This window comes from Haemaphysalis longicornis, unplaced genomic scaffold, assembly GCF_048455015.1.
Source record: "Haemaphysalis longicornis isolate Haplotype H1 unplaced genomic scaffold, Haemaphysalis longicornis Haplotype H1 scaffold_3, whole genome shotgun sequence".
Taxonomy (NCBI): Eukaryota; Metazoa; Arthropoda; class Arachnida; order Ixodida; family Ixodidae; genus Haemaphysalis; species Haemaphysalis longicornis.
Window position 1 is genome coordinate 36,735,001 of NW_027526335.1, and position 23,362 is coordinate 36,758,362.

Sequence of the window (23,362 nt, forward strand, 5' to 3'; positions counted from 1 at the left end):
CCACTCTCGATGTACAGTTTCGCCACTCTCCGCGTGGGGGCTGCGCGAGTGTACCCCTGCCTGGCCCTTGCGCACTTGCATTTGCTGGCTGTTTTACGCGAGCGCAGGCTGTTCTCGTCATAGAGTTTCATACAGTAATGGTTCTCGTAGCGTTCGTGCTTATGTGATTTAACAGCGATCCTATCAGAGAAGAATTTCGCAGCTCTGTTAAATTATTGAGGGGAAAACTGCATGCTAGACGCCTGGGCTTCGACGAAATTTTCGTCTGGGTTTACAAAGATACCGATGCTGACCAGTTTTTACAGAGATGATGGTATTCCACTAGACGACAATATCAATATTAATAACATTATTATATTATTCAAACGTGTTTTCATACGTGCCCAAATTGGACTGGCCGGCGCCCGAAAAATAATATATAGCAATTATGTACATTATTGTGTTATTATAATGTGATAAATGGGGCTGGGCGTCGATTAAAATTTTTAATCCAATTAATCGATTAATCGGACGTGTTCATTCAGAAAAACAAAAAGCCAAATGTAATTTATAGGGGTGATTCCGTGCTCTGTGTCATCTTTCAATTTATTCATGAATTTCTTTAGAGAAATTGAAAACATACATCGAAGCCGGCTGGTGCGCAGCATTGCGATACAAAAATAAATATTGAGAAGTCATTATTCGCTGGTGGATGCATATGGACCATGGTATTTTCGCCTGCATGTTTATTCCTACCTTGCCCCCCTTGCCCCCTCTTTTGCGTATACGCCAGTAGCCAGGATTGAAGCGAAAAATAAGAATAAAGCAAGAGCGCCGCAGCGGCGCGCTTGCCCGCGGAGTTGGAGACGCGGCCGGGCATCAGCGGCTGGGTGAGCCCGGAGCGCCGGCTCCTCGCAGCGGCAGCAGGCACATGCCCGCGGCCCTTGCAAAGGCCGTACAAATGCGCTCGCTGGCTGTGCACAATCACGCTCGATCAAGGTCGCTCGTGCGCTCAATCGAGCGGCCGTGGCACCCGGAGCGGCCTTCCTTAGGTCACGTGGTCAAAACCTCTAGTGACAATCGGTCTCTTTTTCTTTTTCCAAGCATGCTGCGTATTTTATTTGCCCATAGAACGTCTATGGCGGGAGCAGTTTTGGGCTGATTGGAGCTGCTCAGAGCTGCTGTGAGCAGACAAAAAAATAAAAGAGAGACCTAATGCCTAAATAGGCAGAATATTCTCCCTAGTCCCTATAGCTGTGAACGCTTTGCAGCGTCACAATTATCCAGCGTGTCAATAAATTTGCCTGGGAAGCTGCAGATGCGTGTAAATACCTTGAATGCTAGCTATTGGTGCGAACTCCCTATCCGCTCATATCTACTGCGGCATTTCAAGAGCAGCATGGGTTCAGCCGTCACCTCCTGTATTTTTTTTTTTTTTTTTCAGACCAAACCGGCCGTAACGCAACAGGGCGCCGTATTTGTTTATAGAGCTGCCCTGGCAACGGTGGTGATAACATATATTACACTGATCGGCTGCAATAAATCTTTACGCGAGCCTTATTTAAACATACAGCGTTGATGAAAACCCAATCAAAATAAACACTGACATTGACGTTGAGGTGGTCACGTGGTGTGCGTCTGGATGCGCTTTTTATCGCCTGCTTTTGCGCCGCCTCCTCTCGGCAAAATCTGTAAAGCGAAAAGTGCGGGCGCCACGCGCTGCACTCGAAAATCGAGGAGGCGACTGGTGCACTACACCACGATATGCATGCCTAATTTGCGTTTGCTTTTGCCGGCCTCAGCTCGTGGGTCGCATGACCATTCTCTTCCTCCCCCCCCCCCCCCTTCCTTATTATATAGCTTTGCGTTAAAAGTGGCGTCAGTGTTATTCTAACGAGTTCATTTTTTCGGTGCGCGAGTATACGCACAGTTTTTGTCGTAAGCGATATTGCCAACTCTGGATTGCGACTTCATGTGTTCAAATGGCGCGTGTCGCATTTGGCGCTTAATTTTCGAAACACAAACCAGAAGTTAGAGCTTAGTCGGGACCAAATCCGCGTAATGTGCCGCTGGGTTTTACCATAGAGAAAAGCTGGGCTTTACGGTGTGTTCTTCATCTTACTTCTTTTTTTATTATATTATCGTGCAGAAATGAAAATCACTTTTTTCACGCTTTATGAGGTTGAAAGACGTCTGCCTGCCCCATCATAGCTCCACGAAGATACCACGAAACTCTCGTCCGAAACTCTATGCTCGTCCGTCTCCATACACTTTTTCAGCTCCATCGTAGAGTTTATGCATGGAGGAAGAAAAATCCTCCATGAGTTTATGATACGACACGTATTTTCATGGTATTTTATGTCGCTCCCCAGCGCCTCCTGTTCGCTTACTTTGTCGCTTTGTCGCCGACATCGCTGCCATCTGCTGGGCTTTATTGATAATTTTGCCACGAAAGGCAACTATGGTCGATGCTGTTTGGCGCCATTGCCATTCAAAGCTGTGTAGTGCGTTTGGTTTGTTTTTGTTCAAAAAATGAGCTGGGACATTTGTGCGTGGCTGTTGGTGTGAATCGACGGACCAATTATTGGCTCGCCCGCAGCACGAGCACTGCTGAGGAACTGTGAGTATTCAACGATTGGAGGCCCACCGGCTAGATGCGCGGCCATTGGCCTACTTGCGTCTAAGCCTAATGGGGCAGCGTCGGGCCATCAACAAACAAAAATCCCGCCGTGTTGACAGCGGTAGGAGCGTAGAAGAACGCGTTGGGCCCATGTATGCGTCGGTGCTGTGCGGATCGCTCGCAGGGCTGGAATGCCACCGTCCTCTGCAACCCTCCGATGTGCGTACGCGGTCCTGTGAGCGCGCCTTGTATACCGCAGCTGTCTGAAGAGTGACCGATCGCACTTCCGTGGCAGCGGCGGCGGCGATCGCATTTCGTGAAGCGAAACGCAGACTGCAGGTCGCCGTAGTCTTTGATACGCTTGTGGCAGCCGCACAGCATCGTATCTCGTGCGCGGGACGCTACGTTATGAAGTGCCACACCGGGACCGCCAGGCTCTTCGCTCGTTCGGGATGGCCCTTCATCCGCAAGTCTGTGCATTGGGAGGGTTGAGTGACCATTTGTGATGGCGATACGAATATTCCGTCATTTTAAAGTGTGTCGTTGGCAGTATTCGTGCTTTGGAAAAGAGTGCGGCTTTAATGAATTGCGTCAAGGCTGCTCACTCACGCAAGCGCTCGTTCCGAGAGCTTCGCTCGAGTATTCCACTCGAGGTGCAATGATCCCGCCGCGACGTCGCCTGTTCGGCGAGGCTGGCAGTCTGTCGAGTTTGTGTTGCTATTAGCTTCACACCAAGAAAATGACACGTTTAAAAACGGCACATACAGCATCGTCACAAACTGCATATCAGGGAGGTAGTGGGTCACTATTCCGGACTGCATTTGTTGCCGACGTGCGGTGCCTTTGAAATTTCGTTGCGGCTTACCTCTGAGCCTAAGTTTTTTATATTTCTTTCAGGGCGGACATACAGCCACAAGCACGCAACAGATGGATTCCACAGGAATCAATTAGAAAGTGACTGATGGTGCTTCTGTAACGACACGGGAAGGTGACATCGACGTAAGTTATCATTACTTTCACCTTGAGTGGGTAAGGCGTGGTGTTGAGCACGAAGGTGTATGCACGATTTTGCTCTTCTGATGGAGGCTGAAAAACCCTACGTTTGTCAATGTAAGAGACCAGGTCCGGAAGACAAAATACCTTGGGAAACTGGGCAGGTTGGTACATGATCGAAGAAAAAACAGCGCAGAAAACGGGCAAAGGCAAACAGGATGACAAGGACTGTGCTGAACTTCCAACTGGTTTTATTGCAAATGAAGCACAAAATATGGATAGCCGTCCAACCAGAGACTCAGCTGCGAGGGGATAGTGGATTCGGACAAGGTGATTGAGGCCATGCCGACGCGTGCCTCACCAAGCGGACGGCGATATGCGGAGCACACGCGGCTGCAAGGACTTGGTGGCGGCGGAAAAAGCAGTGCACAGCCAGGCCGCACGCTTCTTTTAGTCGAGGAAGGCGCGTGGAGCAGCCATTGAGGAGATCCGACGCGTAATGAAGCACGGACAGCAATTTTTGGTGCTAATATTATTGCACACTTCACTTCTTTTACACAACAGCGTACGCTGGCTGAAATATGAGCGGCCTGCGACGTGTGGAACATACTTCAATTTGATCTGATATATCGCACCGACGGAACAGCACGTGGAGCGGTGCGCAGCAAATGGACAACAGTGTGACATCACTCCGTGAGAGGGAAAAGAAGTGACGTAGCCGTCTGCCTCCAACGCTCGTCAGAAACTCGTGACGTCACATCACGCGCGTGGCCTTGGGAGCTGTGATTGGCCGCTTGCGCATTCACCACGATACACATCACCAGAGCTACAGGCATAACCGCTGCCCAGAAAGACACTCTTACCAAAAATAAAGTTCCACTTGCGGGAAAAGAGCCTATAAAAAAGCCCATAATTGCAACAGAAGCTGCTGTCAGGTCTTTTATTGAAAGCGATCATCAAATTTCTGCTGCAATTATAGGCCTAACGCCTTCAGGAAGCTCATCCGCTCAGCTCCGGTGGCGGGGCGGTCGAAACAATGCCTCATCTGGCCTTTGCGGTGTTTTGACGTCCGCACCAAACGGTGAGGTCATTCCGTGGTTCTGTCACCCGTGCACCTCCAAGCTAGAAGCACTGGATACCAAAACGGACGATTTTCAGGCCGTTCAATGTAATTAATTATCGTGCACTCAAGTATTTAAAGTGCTGTTTTTGGTTCTCCAGGCCATTAAGCATCGATGAAATCAATAAAAAAGAAACGTAATATTTTGGTGTCGGTACTCCTTTAAAATCGTTCTGATTCTACAATTTTGCATGACAGCCGTGTTTTGCACTTCCTAATGATGAAAGTGTCTTGCAACTCTAGCGAACAGTCCTTACATTTCAAGCAATGGCTTGCCTAGGAGCCTTCCGCATCTTTTCCTTCCTGAGATATTTTCACATTGTTCGTGTTCGTGTACTCCCTCTGCCTATCGTTGGCGCATCTCCCAGTTCGGCCAACGTATACTTTTCTGCACGCTAACGAAATTTGGTAGACTACGCCTTCTGTGCATTCAACGAAAGGTTTACCAAAAAATACGTATTTTACCAGATTTCGTTAAATTTGTTTTGGGTGGCCACAGTGACCAAACATCCTGACTCGTTCCAGTTTCTGTGGTCTTTCATTTCATTTCATTTCATTTATTAGTTCCTTAAGGGCCCGAAGGCATTACATAAGGGACACTAGTGGAACCAGCCTCCTGCCTCAGTTGCTGCTGTCATGGACGTTCCTTTATTCAAAACTGCCATTGGTAGCCACTCGCTGTGACTTGGCCCTTTCAAGTGTGCTTTTGAAGCGGTTCCTCTCGTCGTCAGACTGACGGGTCTCTGGCGCAGGCATGGAGCAGCGTGAGTGAGCAAGTGGCCGACTACAAGGCAGACAGGATGGCGGCGCAAACTGGTGCCGGCAGCAAGGTGTCCTACCCGCCGGGCATCAAGGCCATCTCGGACGAGCTGAGCACGGACGACCTGGTGCGTCGGCTGAAGGAGTGTGCGCAGACCTTCCAGAACCTGAGCCAGGATGAGGACAACAGTGCGTACGTGCAGCTCGCACTGCACCTGGCCTCCGAGGGCTTCCTGGGCCACAGCTCCAAGGACGTGCGGCTGCTGGTGGCCTGCTGCATCGCCGATGTGTTCCGTGTGTTTGCCCCCGAGGCGCCCTACAAGGACCCCGCCCAGCTGCGCACCATCTTCCTGTTCTTCATCGAGCAGCTGCGCGGCCTGGAGGACCCCAAGGACCCCACCTTCAAGCGCTACTTTTACCTGCTCGAGAACCTTGCGTGGGTCAAGTCGTTCAACATCTGCATCGAGCTGGAGGAGAACCAGGCCATCTTCTGCCAGCTCTTTGCGCTCATCTTCTCCATCGTGAACGACAACCACTCGAGCAAGGTCAAGAACTTCATGCTGGACATGATGTGCCCGCTCATCACCGAGGCTGACACCGTCTCCCAGGGCCTGCTCGACATCCTGCTCCGGCAGATCATCGAGCCCTGCAAGGTGAGCCAGGGGCAGCGTAGCATGGCTCGAGGCAAAGTAGAAAAGGCGGCAAGCATGCTGGGGAATCCATGATGGTTCTGGGAAATATCGTCGCAGCGGTCATTGGGCACACCCACTAAAGCCACAAAAGGTGGCGTGACTAGGGCAAGTCCAGCTCGCAGACACAAAGCAGCCCCAGTGTCATTTGGAGAAAGGGGTTTGACGGGCGGGAAGCAGTATATCTGCTGACCGCCCGAATTGTAAGAAGCGAAATGAATGAATAATTGTGTCCACGCATGTTATGGAAGCTCTTTCTTGGTTTTCCAACCTCTTCAGGTGTAAAAAGCATGCTTGCCAAATTCTGGTTAAGGCTCATTGATGTGAGAAAAACTACTCTTGCTCCCCTGAGTGCAGGTTTTGGTTGTGCATATGTGGCAGATGTAAATGCGGGCTGTAGAAAATGTATCGTAAAAATTATGTCTAAGTCTGAACATGTACACAAGGGTGGAAGTGCTGTGCCATTTGTGCCACGCTGCGCCAATCCTGCACCACGCTGCACCACCCTGCTCCAAAAGGCAGCATTGGTGCAGGGTGCCACAAAATGTGAGGCAACTGTGAGATGATGTGCAGTGCTGGTTGCATTGCACAGGGAGCGGTAGGCTTTCATTCACTATGTGGCACACTCCGACGGACTCCCTAAAGGAATACCACTGTGAGTCACTCGTCACAATTTCCTGGTCCCCAAGGGGTGGCTTAGTTTTACAGGACTTTGGAGTGAACCGGGGGTGCAGCCAATAAGCAAGCCCTGCTCCTAAAGGCAGCTTCACTGCACCGTGTGCTGCGCCATATTGCATGCATCGTCACCATCAATCGTTGCAATCTTCCCGCTTAAAGCCGATTCACACGGCGGACTAAATCACCGATTCGGATCACGGAATGCATACCATATGATATGACGTCAGCGATTGGTGACCCTCGCGAACGGACCGCGGACGACGCGAACTGACAATTTGAGGCTTCATTTCCGTTCGCGATTCTAGCGGTAGAATAGAGCAAAATACTGTGCTTTGGCGCACACAAGGCTGGATAGTCTAGCAACCATGCGTCTCTGCTCGGAGAAGCGGGCGTATCACGATCGCCACTACGCCTTCGTTTGTTGACATTTTTATGCCCTTGAGCAGTTTTCCCGCAATACGCGTGCTTGTTTTGGTATGGTGGCGCGGCGGTACAGGGCTTTCGCGCCAGGGGCATTTGTCTTGTCAGACACAAACATAAGTGGGCGAAACTCTGATCGCAGCTCTAGTCAACTACCTGCCCAGTGGCGATACCAAAATGAGAAGTGACGCAAGCCCGCAACAACGTCGGGAGCTACGTCAGAAAGCCCATAAATGTAGAGTGCGTGATGCGACAGCTAAGAAAGGGGGAGGTCAACAAACGCAGAACCATAAAACGTGGGCACTACATCTTTCCTGCATATATACGTTCTCACCCAGCACGTCTACGTCCCGGCCGCGGCGGCTGCTTTTCTGATGGAGGCGAAAAGCAAAAAACGTCCGTGTGTACGAGATTTCGGCGCACGTTAAAGATCCCCAGGTGGTCAAAATTAATCCGGAGCCCTCCACTACGGCGCGCCTCATCGCCTGCGTTGCGTCGGCGCGTTAAACCCTACAATCAATCAATCAAAGCACGTCTACGTGATCTTATGCGGCTCATTCTTGTAGCCAACACTCATTCTTGTGGCCATCGCCGCGCTACGACGCTGTCCGTCGGCGTCCATCTTTGCCATTACTGTCAACCACTCGAACCTCTTGCGCTTTTCGCTGCGCAGACGATCCGCACGTCGAGAGTATGCTCTACTCGTCCGCGCTGTCGTCTGCTCGCCTCATCCTTTGTGTGAATGCTTCCTTGCACCGGACCGTCTGATGACGTCACGCGACGTCACCAGACCGGCTGCGGATATGTCCGCCGTGTGAATTGGCCTTTACTATCAAAAGCAAAGAATAGTTCTCCTGTTCAGTCGCACCCTCGCCATTTTGGTTTGATGCTGCCGTGCTGTGCTGAACAGGATGAGATTACAGGCGTGGCCTCAGCACAAGCGAGAGTGCTGGCAGGTTCTGTTGAGCTAGTAGCAATCTGCAAGTAATCAGTCGGTTAGGTGTGTGTGGCCATACTGCCCTGCTTTTTACCTCCTTTCCTAAGCTGCGAGTGGAGCCTTGTCGTGGGAAGGTGAACGGGGGAAAGGATATGGGAAAGAAGAAAGTCCAAAAAGTGGAAGGCACGAGCTTTAAGTCCGCTTATTATCCAACAGCAACAAGTGCTGCTGTTGAATAATTTTATATAAAAAAAGGGAAGTAACTAACTGTATCTCCTGTTACGGTTACTATGTAAGAAAGTAATAGTGCTACAGTTACAAGTTACTGAGAAAAGTAACTATTTGACAGTAAGGCGTACTAATAACTAGTTATTGCCCAAGACTGCTCTAGACGTGTGGTTTTCTTCACTTTCCTTGGCTTGTTTTTGAAAGTTCCAACGAGTTGTATATTAGGTGGCAATAAGGAGCTTTGAATGTCCACCCCAAAGTGGCAACAAACAGGTTACCATTGTACTTTACAACATGTCTTGGGTGTGCCTGCAGCCTTTTATTATGATGAAATGTTATGCAACATCGTTGTGCGGGCATGCATCATGTGTCTTAACGAGCACAAAGGAATGCCAGGGGGAGCGAGCCCAAGTGAAGCGGACAACAAATGCAAGAATTCCCGAGCTGGGGTGACGTGTATCAGGGGGCTTGCAATTTGGAGTTGGTGGGCTGAACGATCAAAACACTGTAGCGAGTGGGTGGTTAAGGCGGGAATCCTCTTCCCACCACTGGTGGGGGACCAGCGTATATTGACCGCAGAGCTTGCCCCTGACACGCAGACCCACAACAAGAACGCCTACAACCTGGCCAAGGACGTGCTCAAGCGGACGCTGAACACCATCGAGCCGTACATCCAGTCGGTGAGTGGCGGTGGTGGGGGGGGTGTGGCGGGCCCTCCATTCCCTGACCCGGTCTGTCTGTGTGTGCAGTTCTTCAACAATGCTCTGGTGCTGGGTCGCACCTCCAACAGCTGCGTGGCCCCGCAGCTGTACGAGCTCATCTACGAGCTGAACATCCTCTGCCCGAGCATGCTCATTGCCGTCCTTCCCCAGCTCGAGTTCAAGCTCAAGGTGAGTGGTGCCGGTGGCGGGGGGAGCAGCTTTCCTAAGCTGCCCTGGTGTCGCGCGCAGTGCAACGATGAGAAGGAGCGCCTGAGTGTCACCAAGCTGCTGGCGCGCATGTTCTCGGACAAGAACTCCGACCTGGCCTCGCACAACCCGCCCCTGTGGAACTGCTTCCTGGGCAGGTGGGTGGGCGGGGGCCCCGGCTGGTGGGGGACCCTGGCAGGCTGACGACCTCTCCTGCTGCCGTGCAGGTTCAACGATATCAGCGTGCACGTGCGCATGCGCTGCGTCCAGTACTCCATGCACTTCCTGCTGAACCACCCCAAGCTGCGCGGCGACATCACAGGTGCGGCCTCTTCACTCGGCCCTTGCATTGCTCAACCGATCTTGCCATCTGAAGGGAGTTTGTTTCACGTGAAAGTCCAGCCTTCTCATAGGAACTATTCAGCAGTGAAAGGCTGGTCATTCGCTCTTTGCACACTGTCAAAAACGAGACTTGTTTTGTCATTTTTGTGTGATTTATATATTCCTGCACCCTACAGTATTTGCACAATAAAGTCTTTGCTGGAACTCACAAACCGTGGCACTTGTCCCCGAGTGAAAAAAAAGTTTAGTCCCAGGGAAAACATCTTTGGGTTGGGTTCAGTACAGTTATATTTAATGCAAAACTGGTTGGGCGCCAAAACATACATCTTTTGAATTGTACCTTCTGTAATAATGTAGTTTTCGAAAATGTAATTGGGCAGATGAAATTTCTAGGTATGTGTATGTCTCACTATAAAGAAATTTAAAAGGCATTTTTGTACATACAAAGTCTTCTTAATTGGAAGGGCAGCATCATTATAGTGTTTCAGCTCGTGGTTTATTAGCTACAAATAAATATGTTACACCCTTTCGAAACCCTGAAAAGTTTTTTGTGTGAGTTGTAGTAGAAATTCAGTTGTGCAGAAACTGTTGGACCGATAGATTTACAAGGCATATAAGAATAAAGCTGGACCCTTAGAATGGACCCTTTGCAGTCTGGAACTTTTACCCACTCTCCGACCGTTCTGGTCCACAACTATTTAGCTGGTTTCTGGTGCTGCAAAGAAAAACAAACTGTGCATTAAAAAACAAACAGGATATTTATTTTTTCTCTTGCTTTGTGCTTGCAGCTCCTCTACCGATATTTGAGCGGCATGTGAAAACACTCGAAACATTTTCCTAGGTGCACACCAGGGTTTTTACTGCAGGTTTTGCAGAAAAACAGTTTCCCTCCGGCCTTCTTTTGTTTCTTTCTCACTACAAACAGCACAGTCCTTGCTGCTTCTGCCTGGGAGCTTGTAGATGAAATGGCTCGTCTCATGTAGCCTTTCCTCATACTCCAGGTGTGCGGACGGGCCTTGCTTTTTGGCTGGAGTCTTCAGATCACCCACCAGCTGTTGGATGAGGTTGGAGGCGGTACAGCAGGTTTCACTGCTCTTTCTCATTATGATTCTGCAGCTGTGGGGGCCTCCAAATAAAATTGTAGACAGTGGAAAGCACTAAGTGCCAGGAAAAAAAAGCTTTCGCCACCGTTTCATTGTCTCGACAAAGTGGTAGCTCACAGAGGATCCGCACGGTGCTGTCTCCTCTGCGTTCGTGGTCTTCGTCTCTCGCTTCTGACGAATCACTGTCGTCACTAACTGGTGTAGGCACGCAATTCTCTTGCTCACTGAAGTCAGCATTGCTTTTGCTACGTGCACTACCATAGAACTCATGCAATGAGAACGCGGCCATACTTTTCGGCCAAAAGCGCAAACGTGAAAAGGCTTTGGCATCCAGAAGGTCCGTGCTGAACATTGTGCTGCAGCCGAGTGCAAAATAAAGAAAACTTCAACAAAGTTCACTTATCACTCAAGACATGGCGCATCATGTACGCAAAGAATGCGGGCGCATCACACCGCAAAAAACCTAAGAAATTCAACCTTGAACACCCCAGTTGGGTGTGCCACGACAGCGAACCTCTATGGCTGTGTTGGGTTTTTGGGCAAATCCCGACAAAGGGACCACAAAGGGTTAAATAGGTGGGTTTTCTCTTGTGGTGTTGTTTTTGAGACAGAGTAAGTGGTGGAAATGCAGAATTAAATTTCTCAGATGGAATTTTCAGCCAGCTAGAGAAGAGATGTTTGCAAAGGAATTGTGGTGGTTGCACTTGCAGAGTCCCTGCGGCAGCGGCAGCACGACCCGGAGGAGTCGGTGCGCTACGAGGTGGTGATGGCCATCATCAGCGCGGCCAAGAAGGACTTCAGTGCGGTGAGCGAGGAGCTGCTGACGTTTGTGAAGGAGCGCACGCTCGACAAGAAGTTCAAGATCCGCAAGGAGGCCCTGCTGGGGCTGGCGCAGCTGTACAAGGCGCACATGGGCAGCGCCGAGCTGCCGGCCTCGACGCGCGAGTGCCTCGGCTGGGTGCGCAACAAGGTGCTGCACGTGTACTACCAGACGGCCCTGGAAGACCGGCTGCTGGTGGAGCGCATCGTGCACACCTGCCTGGTGCCCTACCAGCTGCCCGTGGAGGAGCGCATGCTGCAGCTGTACCAGCTGGTGGCCGCCGTGGACGAGCACGCGGTGCGCGCCCTCGCCGAGCTGCTCAAGTGCCAGTGTGCCGTGCGGGGCCAGATGCGCGCCGTGCTCGAGGCCCTGCTGCTGCCCGCGGGCGAGGAGCGCGAGCGGCAGCTGCTCGCCCGGGTGGCCCTGCTCTCGCGCAACCTGCCTGACTCGGTCAAGGCCCAGGAGTACCTCATGAAGTTCTGCTCCCTGCTCGAGGGCAACCAGCGCCTGCGCATCCACATGAACAACGTGCTGCACGGGGGCGCCTCATGTGTTGAAGCCGAGCGCAGCGTGGTGAGCCACTTCTTTCCGCTGTTCTGTCCAGACCGATGCCAGGGCATCCATTAGCTTCAACCGAGGCCCGCACTTGTGTCTGGCGGTTCCTTGGTCACGCACTGTGACCAATCCGTGCGCGCCGTGATGTCACACTGTCTGAACAGACCTCCAGTAGGGCCTTCCCTCCCGGCTGCATGTGCACTCAGCGGCAGCAGTGCTTGAACTGCTTTTTTCAGCAGGCTCTGCAGCTGCCTGGATGACCATCGGTACCAGTGCCACGAACCCCGGAAATATTGGCTGCGTTAGGGGCTGCTGTCGATCTTTTCCTGAAGCTGTCTGCCTGGGCCACGGAGCAAGAATATTTAGAGGGGGCGAGACGACCCACTGCGGCGGGAGGGACCATCAAATGTCATTATGAAGACCAACATAGCTTCGTAGTTGCAGCAGGGAAAAAGAGGGTGTGCGCAGTGCCTGACGGGCCAAGAGATGGCGGTCACAATCCATTCTGGGGCTGCTCAGCGAAATACGGATTGCGGCAGCTGTGCAGTTTTTTCTCCTGCAACAGGTGCGGCTAGTTCAGCTTAGGCCAAGCGCTTGTGACGTTATCTGGCCACCCTAAAAAGTGGCGTTTACCCGTCTGTCTTGTTCTCACTCCGTAGTCTGGGCTGCCCAGCACATCGGTCATTGCCTGCCCATTGCCCGCATTGGTCGACTAACATACAGCTCCACCGTCCGCTCTCGTGTTCACTCTGCGCTCCTCTTCAAGGGGCTCAACAGCCAGGTCACCGCGTCTTTGATTGGCCTCTGGCTGTTCGATCCTCTGCAGCAGAGGGCCAGCAACGTGGTGGCTCGTAGTTTGGTGTGTGCTGTCCTCGGTGTGCACAGGTAGCACAAGCTGGCCAAAGCTTCTTGCAATGCACCACGAGAGAGAGACGGGGCTTGGCAGAGCCCTGTGCGAGTTAAGGAGCAAGTTCCACGATTCCACACGTAGACTTTTCAATCGGTCTTTTGGCATACTGTTTGCACAGCTTGCAGAACATTTCAGCTTTGATGGGGTCTTCCGAAGGAGCCATGGGTCAAGCGACGAGCTGTCGCCAGTTTTCACATGGCTGAAGGTTGCATTGCGCACTGTCCTGAAGTGGTAACATTGGCTGCTTTTACGCCAAGGGCCATGGTATGCTGCTGTGGCTGTGCCTGAACTTGTTGGTTGTGTCAGTGAGCCCTGCTGCGTCTGGTCAGTGGTCAACACTTTGGGAGCTGAGACGGCTGCAATAGCTTTTTCTTAACTGCCGTTTTCTGCTTGTGGAGATAATGAGTGCCTCGCAACTTGGGTCGACTTCTCGTCCGTAAGTCTTGGCTTATGACCCAGCAGCATTGTGGCGCCACGCGGTGTTAGAAAGATGAGGTTGGTGGAGCACACCAGACCAGCCGTTAGCGTAGGCGGAGAGTTTCCCCTGCCACCTCTCCATTTCACGCATGCCTGGGTCCATTGCCCCCTACTCTGAGGAAAGCAAAAAGAGAAAACAACGTGCGTGCTCCGCTAGCTCCTAGCGGGCAATTCATGTGGTGCGACCATGGTGGGGCGGCGAACATCAGTCGGGAAGAGTGCCTCTCTAACCGAACACCCACCCTGCCCCTCCCTGCAGAAGGAGGTGCTGAAAAGCCTGGGCTACCCGGTGCAGACCAACAGCTTCTACGTGATCATCAAGCAGATGCTGGAGCGGGTGGCGCCCGTCATGGTGGACAGTGCGGGCGTCAAGCAGATCCTGGCCTACGTGCGTGACTCCCTGCTGGGCCCGGGTGACATCGACGTCCACCTGGGCGTCACCAGCTCGGCTCTGCGGGGGCTCCAGCTGCTGCACGTGCTCTCGTCGGCCTTCCCGGCCGCCTTTGTCGGCGAGGACGTCTACGGCCAGCTGCTGGCCTTCCTGGGCTCCGAGGACAGCGCCGCTGCCGAGCTCACCTTGCAGATCTTCACCTTCGTGGGCGCCGACATCGACCAGCGCTGCCCCAACGTGGCCCAGTGAGCAGCTCCTCCTCGCACTGTGCATGGGAACGCATGGGCAAAGTGCTGGCCTTGCTGGTGGGGGTGGGGAGAGACTGTGGCCAGTCTTGGCAGGGCAGGAGGAGGCTGCACACAGTGTACTCACACACACACCATGCACCCTAATACCTCCGTTTCTGATAACCTGTCTCGAGGGGGGACACTGGCTTTTAATGGCCAGTCATGGGGTTGGGTAGTTTTTAGAGCACAGCTCTGCAAGGGGCCCTGAGATGCATTTCGAATAGGTTTTGTTTTTGTCGGAAATCTACTCAACTGAGATCTTGCAGAGGCAAGTCCAAACAATAGTGAGCATATTCGCTCACGCTAACAGAAGCTATTACTCTGACAAGAATGGACTATTTGTTGCCTCAGCCACTTGCGATGACATAGTCCGGGGCGAAGCACGCATTTCGAGGTTGCCCACCTGAATTCGCCTCTATGTCCACGATTTTTGACGGAAATACTCCACCCCACATTTTTTTGCGGTGCCGTCATTACCATGGGTACTTCAGCAAGAGGTTCGTACGTGGGAGAACTCCTGATGGCTTGGCATGCAATTGGTGGCGTTGCATTGAAACGATGAGCTATAGCTTTTCGGTCCTTGCAAACTTGCAGTTACTAATACTGTTTGGTTTCGTGACTCATGGAGGGTCTACTGCACACCCTCGCGTGTGAGTGGAGACGACGAGTGGTGAGCGTGAGTGCGAGTGGTGACGGTGAACGGTGAGCGTAAGCGCGAGTGGGTGGGAGTGGTAGAGGGCGTGAAGGGAGCATGAGTGCGAGTGAGGGTGACTGGTGAGCGTGATTGTGAGTGAGTGCGTGAGGAAACAAATTTCTCTGTGTGAGTGTGAGTGAGTGGCCCCCAGTTTTGCCGAGGTATGAGTGTGAGACTTTGGCTGCAGCAAGGTGGACGTAATGGAAACGCACTGGATGCCGGCCAGCCAGCACATAGCGTCTGCCTGGCCGTCGTGGTCAGCCCCGTTGCGTGTGTGTGCTTGCAGGCGGCTGCTGCCCGTGGTGCAGAACTTTGTGGAGAACGGCACGGTGAAACAGGCCAAGTGTGCGGTGGCGTGCCTCAACGTCATTGTGGGGAACAAGGAGCGGGTGTTTGGCCAGGTGATCGACCACCTGCGGCAGCACTTCACCCTGGAGTCGGCCTACTTCCGGACGGCCCTGGTGTCGCTGGGCCACATTGCGCAGCTGTGCCCGGACTTGTTTGGGGCCCAGGTGAAGGGGCTGGTGTCGCGTGTGGTCGTCAAGGAACTGCTCATGGCTGACCGGGAGGCGCCCCGCTTCTCGGAGGCCCCCTGGTGCGACTTCGAGGCCCTGCCGGAGGAGACCAAGGTCAAGTGTGCCGGCATGAAGATGATGGTGCGCTGGCTGCTGGGCCTGCGCACAGCCGCTGCCTCGGCCGCCTCGACGCTGCGCCTGCTGGCCACGCTTATCAGCCACGGGGGTGACCTGATGGAGCAGGAGCACGTGGCAGTCGCCGAGCGCGCCTGGCTGCGCTGCGTGGCGGCCTGCTGCATGCTGCGCATCTGCTGCTGCCCGGCCTACGCCGACGTGCTGAGCCATGAGCAGTTCCAGCGGCTGGCCCTGGTGCTGCAGGACGAGTGCCCCGAGGTGCGCGAGCGCTTTGCGTCCAAGCTGCACCGGCACCTGCTGGCCATGCGGCTGCCGCTGCACTTCCTGGCCGTGTTTGCGCTCGGGGGCACGGAGAAGCGGCGGCCCCTGCGTGCGCAGCTGCGCCACTGGCTGCTGGCATGCATCAACAAGCGGCGCGACTTCCTCAAGCAGCACCCTGTGGCAGCGGCCAAGCTGATCACGGTGCTGCCGGACTACGTGGTGCCATACGCGGTGCACCTGCTGGCGCACGACCCCTGCCTCGACCGGCACGACAACGTGGCCGCGCTGGTGCAGCTGCGCGAGTGCCTCTGGTTCCTGCTGGAGCCGCTCATCACCCAGAACGAGGGCTACTCCTTCGGCTTCTTCAAGCGCCTGCTGGAGAACATCAAGCAGTGCCGTGACAGCCAGTGCCCCGACGACCGGCAGGCCCAGCTCAAACTGTACGCCGTGTGTGATCTCGCCCTGGGCCTCGTCATGACTAAGACCACCAGCTTCGTGCTCAAGGACTTCCCCCAGGAGCCCCTGCTGCCCTCACGCTGGTACACCCTGCCGGACAAGGTCCTGGGGCGTCTTTTCAACCCTTTTCCGCTCTAGCCAAGCATCCCCCCACTCTGTGCAAGCATAATCGAGAATAGCTATAACAACTTCCAAAGGGACAGTAACATGCAGTCATCTGTAAATTGTTGCACAGGAGACCTAAATATCTACACATGTATCATTCATATAATTTATTAGCAGCCAAGGGCCCAAGACGAATCCCTGTGGTACTCCCAGTGATTCCTCTATGTCATCTGGGTGTTGGCTGTTTAGGAGTAACATCTGATGCCTTAAATTTTCTTTAATCCAAGCAGAAACTGATTTGTTTAAATTGCGCCAAGATGACTTTTCTGCCATCAGTCGTGCGGAACAAGAGCAAAAGCTTTGTTTAAAATAGAGGAAAACTGAATCAACGCAGCAACCATTAATAGTGCCGCATGGAAAGGTAGCCACATTTCGGTGCAGAACATAAAAGTAGAACTGGGTTGTTCTTCTGGGAGCACAGCTGGCCAGGGAAGTGGTTGTGCAGGAAAGCAGGGCACCAGTGAAATGCAGCACGAAAGAGTGTGCGACTGAAGGCCCGATGCACCGCTGTGCCTGTGGCCAGCCTAAGGGGTAGCTCCTTGGCCCATGCGGGCGTAATGGCCGCCCCTGTCTGATGCCCCCTGTGCATGCAGGTGCAAGCGCCCAATGTGAAAAGCTACCTGCCTCCCGAGCTGGCCTTCACGGCCCCCAAGGTAAGGAGGGCCCCTGTGCTGGGATGCGGGGTGTGCTGAGCGTGGCGTGTGGCTGCCGCAGAACACGAACGCCGACCTCGGGGCCTTTGGCCGGAGCCGTCCTCAGCGGGGGGCTCTGCGGCGGGTGGCGCGGAGGCCCCAGCCCGTTGTGGTTGGAGTGCCTCCACCTCCCCCTGCCCAGGAGGAGGAAGAGGAGGAGGAGGTGGATGACGTGCAGGAGGAGGAGAACGTTCTGGTGGACCCCAGCAGTGGTGGGGGCACGGGGGAGGAGGAGGAGGGCCCCCCTCCGGTGGTGAGCCTGCGGGCCCTGAGGCCCACCCGCCGGGATCGGGGGGCTGCCACCCTGGCTGAGCCTCCCAGCAGCAAGCGGTCAGTGCCTGGGGTGGGGCTCGCATCATTTGGGCGCTACATTCCTCTCTCGCCACATTGGGTCTCGTTCTTAAAAGGGGGACATGGGTCTCAAAACAATTTCAATAAGTTTTTAAGTAAGCTCTATGAAAGCTGCCAGTCTTGCTGCTTTTTTCCCACTGATTTCAAATGTGCCATTATTTTTTGAGTAAGTCAATTGGTGCCCAAAATAATTAGACATAATTAGCGATTTTTGGAGGCACAAAAGGCAAAAGAGTGTTGGTTGTAAAACTGTAATCTTCATATTTTCTAATACTATGAACACTGGTGAATTTGGGTACAGTTGGCCTTGAAAGGGCCATGAAGACAAAATATAAGTTTGTTTTATTCGAAAGACTAGGTCCTTTATAGTGCTCCCAGCGCTTGCCCGGCAGCAAACAACACTTGGTTCACTGAGAAATCACATAATTCAAGCCACAATTTCAATTCTCCCATTAAGTCTTGTGGTTCGTGATGTCACCGATGACGTATCCAGGGCTGGTATTTGAAACAAATGTTAAGTACGTCAACTAGGGCTGCAGCGGATGACAAAACATCCTTCGTTGCTTCGTTTATCATCCATCCTTTAGATGGCACCACAATATTGCTCAGGCCCACGAGTCTGACCGCACTCACTTTGTTTTTGACTGGATTTGCATCTGACTATTATTTGTTACGGTTGATAGTACGGTTAAAACCCGATCTAACGAAATTACCGAGAACCACGAGCTACTTCGTTAAATCGAAAACTTTGTGGAATCAGGACTGTCATTTTACAAGCAGTTAATTCCATAAATTCGATGTTTAGCTCTTTCTGACGGCACAATAGGCTATCAGACACAGAGTTCCGATGATTTCAAACGTCCTGCAAAACCTAAAGACTGTGCCTTGCAGACAACTAACGCCATCTGAAGTATTTATTGACAGTCCCTTTTTTTTATTTTGTCTTTTGTTGACATTTGGCATCCGGAGACGGTGCCGAGGGTGAAATTTGAATCTACGATTGTGGCGAGTTGCACAAAAATGGCGTCCAGTTCACGGTGCGCACCAGAAACAGTGGAATGCTTTGGCAAGGACTTCGGCAGCTGCTGCTGCTGATTTTTGTTACCCCAGCAGCAGTGATGATGATACGTGAGATTTTAGTTCTGATGAAGACGCTCCCATTCAACGGCCTCAGGCTTCGACAGGTGTTGCCGGGTTAGGTTCGTTTTTGACTTCACGCTGTATTTATAAACAAAGCGTGCTTCTATCTGACGACTATGGTTTTACTTTCATGTGTAAGGTCTGGACAATGTGCGGCGGAAGGAATATTCAGCCAAATGCACCACGCTGTTTTGTGTTATCACCTTCAAGATAGCCTGGCACTCGTGTCGTCGCTGCAAAGCAACACGCCACTTCTCAAGAGTGCTGGATTTCTTTTTGTTGTTTTTACCAGTGAAGTGATAAGGATTTTGTGTGAAAACACAAACAAGTATGCTTGGATGCATATTTTAGAGAGGCTGACTTACTCTTCAGTGGCTTCGAGGGGTAGCACAGCTGTCAGGGCCGCTAGCTTGACGGGCCCACAAAATCCAAAACTTGATGTACACTGCAGTGTTGATATATATATTTAATCATAGCTTAGGAATGTAGGAATAACTTGTATACCTTAGAATTCCTAATCTAAATTTTTTAGGCTCAGTACAATTGCCGATATACATTGTGTGTATACTTTTCTGTGCGCTGTTTCTGATTTTTTCACCAATAAACTTCATAATTGTACCTTTCACAAACCTGCCTGTTCTGGGTTTGAGAGAGAAATCTATAAGCTGCAATGTCATGCATAGCAATGCTAAATGGGGCCCAGTATTTCAAGCGAAAAAAAAAAATTGTGGAAGCACTCAAAATCAGCCGTTTTTCTGCCGTAACGAAAAAGTTAAAGGGAGGCTCACCCCAGCAGTTACCACGACATAGTAATTCCGGGGCCGTGGCGTGCGCTAAAAGTCAGCAACTAACTGTACAGTTTCTTCATCGTTCAAAACCTTCGTCCTGTTGGTGTCTTCATCGGGACTCGGATAGTCCTGGAAGCTCAGATCTGCTGCCACCAACGAGGCTGATACCAGGAAGTGGGCAAGATTTTTTTCTTCTTGCTCGTGTTGAGGGCTTGGGGAACCCGAAATACTTCGTTAAATCGGGACGGCACTAAATCTATTTCCTTAGTTCAAGTCCATCAAAGCATTGATCAATATAGGCACTTGCAGAAGAATCGGAATTTGTTCTATAGATCGGGAAATTCGTAAGAAGGGTTTTTGTTAGATTGAGTTTTTACTGTAATTTTCTCCTGAAACATTAGGTATGCTCGACAAACAGGGTCACATATGGCAAAGTCGCTTACGCCAATTGACCAGTGTCGTGTGAAAACCCCAAAGCGCCGGACGGCTGTGCAGCTATAGCTAGCGTATTTCGCACCGCCTGCACTGCTGCTTCTATGTTTATGTGTGTGTTCATAGCTTCATTGCTTGCCCCACCATTCTTGCTGCTATAAAAAGAATATGCATTAAATTTAAGCGCAAATAGCTTGTTCTGCAAGCTTCTAAGCCCTGCCTATCTTGCACTTGCTTCTGCGGATGCAGCCAATCGTACAGCTGTGCATTATATGTCATAGGTTCTAGTGGGTCGCATGGCCATTGTCTTTCTTCCTAATTATATAACTTATTTGAGCGAAGTTTGTGTTGAAAGTGGTGTTTGTGTTACTCTAGCGAGGCTATCTTTGGAATAATCAAACTTGCATTTTGTCTTTGTGGCCCTTTAAAGGAAGAAATGCTCATTTTCAGAGTGGGCTGGCCCACGGTGGAAGATTCCAGTGCCGTGAGTGCAAGCTCGTGCACCGCTGGCTGTTGCTGTAGCACTTTGTTGAGGCAGAAAAGGCCACGAGTGTGCAAACGTGTCGCCGGGCCTTGAATTACTTTTTCCCCCCACACAACAATCTCTGGCAAGTTGGGCATGGCGGAACAGGCCAGCCGGGGAAGTGTGGTGAGGCAGCAAACAGCAAGGTGTGCCCAACCAGTGCAGCGGGGAGCTTATGCGCTATTGAGCTTGGGGCTTCTGCTTCTCCGGCTGTGGTCTCCTCCCCCCGGTCCACCAGGGTCGTGTGCTGGGGTGCAGGTCACGCCTGGCCGCCCCCGAGCAGGAGCAGCAGCCCGAGGAGCACCGAGGGGCCCCGGAGGCCGCGGCGGCGGCGGCACCAGGTGGGCCTCTCTCTCAGCCGCCTGGCCAGTGCTCCAGGAGAGCCCTCCCGTTTCACCCCACACGAGCTGGCACTGAACGGTTGCTTTCAGCCAGCTTTTGTTGTGAAACTTCATACTTAGCACCGCCACGCTGTTACCCAGTTGACGGGTTCACACCTGCGTCGCCTGCTTGCCATCCACGGTTGCGCAGTGCTAAGACGTTGTGCTGCTGAGCCCAAGGACGCGGGTTCGATTGCCGGCCGCCGCAGCCACTTTTCTGATAAAGGCAAAAAGCGAGAACGCCTGGGCGTTCAAGATTACGGTCCACGTTAAATATCCCCAGGTATTCGAAATTAATCCGAAACCCTCCTCTACAGCACGCCTCATTGCCTGTGTAGCGTCGGCGCGTTAAACCCAGCAATCAATCAATCCAGATGCGGCTGAGCTAACGAGTCCAAAGCAGATGGGAGTTCCAAAATTGCTCATGCCCCTGAAAGAACTTTGAGAATTAGACCAAAAAACTCGCTCAAGTACAGTTGGGAAGTAGAGGCAACATTGCATATTCTGTATCACAGTAAACGAACGAAAGCACTTATTTTTATCGAAATCTCCTACAGATCACTTCCACCCTCAGACTCCATATGTGCGGGTGGGCCTCACTTTTTGGTTCGAGCCCTCAGATCACCCACCAGCTGTTGGATGAGGCTGTGTGGTGCTGCAGGCTTCGCTGCTTTTTCTCCGCATGATTCTGCAGCTGTGTGCACCTCCAAATAAAACGGTTGACACCGGAAACCTCTAGGTGCTAGGAAAAATTTTTTCGCCACCTCTACATTCTCTTTCGACAAAGTGCGTAGCTGCCAGAGCAATGATTCACCCCGCTCCCGTCTCCACCACTGCCATCGTCCTTGTCACTTGCTTCTGTCGAGTCGCTGTCATCACTACCTGATGGAGGCACGTTGTCACCAAAGCCAGCATTACTTTCGCCAAGTGCACTGCCATAGAACATTCATGATAATAAAGCGACGATGCTTCTTAGCGGACAGCGCATGCGTGAAAACGCTCTGGAATCCAGAAGGCCTGTGCTTAGCATTGTTCTGCACCCTAGTGCAAAATAAAAAAAACTTGGACAAACAAAGTTCACTTATCCCTCAAGAGATGGCGCATCATGTTTACAAAGAATGCGCAGTGGAAAAAAAAAAAAGAAAACAAGATTTAACCTTGAACACCCATGTCGGGCATTTCCTGACAACAGACCGCTACGGTGTTTTGCGTCGTCGTGCATAGCCCGACAACGCACTGCAAAGGGTTAACTCTGCGAACTGTGTGTTTGAGGATTTTTGATCTCTACGCTTGGTTACATGCTTGCATGCGTTGAGTTGGGGTTTGGCAGACAGGAGAAGCGTGTCATGTAAATGTAGAAACGTATCAGTAGACCCCCCTGGGGAAGAAACAGATGGAGCTGGTGGTGGGACTTTTTCTCATTGCGAGGACCCGCTGCATGTGGGTCGTTCTTCCTAGCACTCTGGGGCCATTTCCAGTGCCAGTGTGTCGGTATTTGTGGCGTCCTTGGAGCGCCTTGGCCAAGTGCTAAGGCGGTGCGTGGGTGCGGGGTGTTGCGCAGTGCACAGCAGCAGCAGCAGGAGGAGCAGGAGCAGGAGGAGGCACCCAGCCATCCCCTGTAAGTGCTGGCCAGGGGGCGGAGGGGCACGGGGGTGGTCCGCCACTGGCCACTTCTCTACCATGCAGGCGACCCAGGGCGCAGGCCAACGGGGCCGAGAACACGAGCCCCAACGAGGGAGGAGCAGGCGCCACGGTACGTCCCCTCCCGCCACTGGGAGGACCCGGGGGGGGGGGTGTTGTCCACGAGAACAGCTGGGCAGGGGCAGGCTCCCCCACTGGGGCGGAATGGCTGGCACTACTCCCTCCCCCCCTAAGCAGGAACTGAGGGCCAGGACACTAGCCTCATGCAGCGGGGTGCAGGGGAGGCCTGCCGCAGCGATTGGGCCCCGTGAGCCTGTTAGGGAGGAAGCCGTAAGCACCACTGTGCAGGGTAGCATGTGCCTGCCTCTGCCCACCCCCATGTCGTGCTTCTGTAGAGGCTTAGCGCCTCTACAGAAGCACGACACGGGGGTACCCCTGGCCAAGCAGGGCAGCGGCCAAGCAGCAGCTGAGCAGTGCACTGGTGAGTCTGCTAATGATGCACTCAGCAGCAGCCCTGGGTGTGAGGGCCCAAAGTGGGGGCCGCCCTGTGTCATTCCCTATTGTGCTGGGAGGCAGCAGTCTTCTTCACAGGGTGCTGTGTCATTTGCCTGCTCCAAAAGGCAGTATTGGTGCGGGGGTGCCGCAAAATGTGAAGCAACTGTGAAATGATGTGCAGTGCCAGTCGCACTGCGCAGGGAGCGGTAGGCTTTCATTCGTTCAGCTTTCATTCGCGATGTGCATACTTTGACGGACTCCCTAAGGGACTAGCTCTGCGAGTCACTCGTCACAATTTAATCATCTTCAAGTGGTGGCTCAGTTTCACAAAACTTGCGAGTGAACTGTGGGTGCGGCCAGTGGGCTAGCCCTGCCCCTAAAGGGAGCTTCACTGCACCGTGTGCGCTGCGCCGTAATGCATGTGTCGTCACCATCAGTCCGTTGCTATCTTCCCGCCTACTGCCAGAAGCAAAGAATT

General features: G+C 52.5%; 1 protein-coding gene across 4 annotated transcripts; it reads left to right on the forward strand.

Moving 5' to 3' along the window:
* Window positions 1-2,405: 2,405 nt before the first annotated feature.
* On the forward strand, window positions 2,406-17,297 carry Pds5 (cohesin associated factor B pds5; the record flags this gene model as incomplete). Of its 4 annotated transcripts, none has more annotated exon segments than XM_077702946.1 (12): window positions 2,406-2,599; window positions 3,497-3,598; window positions 5,465-6,124; window positions 9,023-9,103; window positions 9,173-9,313; window positions 9,374-9,489; window positions 9,559-9,653; window positions 11,487-12,169; window positions 13,798-14,174; window positions 15,197-16,379; window positions 17,036-17,095; window positions 17,157-17,297. In XM_077702946.1, coding segments are annotated over 10 exon segments (3,489 nt in total), but the record flags the coding sequence as incomplete, so codon positions are not given.
* Window positions 17,298-23,362: the final 6,065 nt, after the last annotated feature.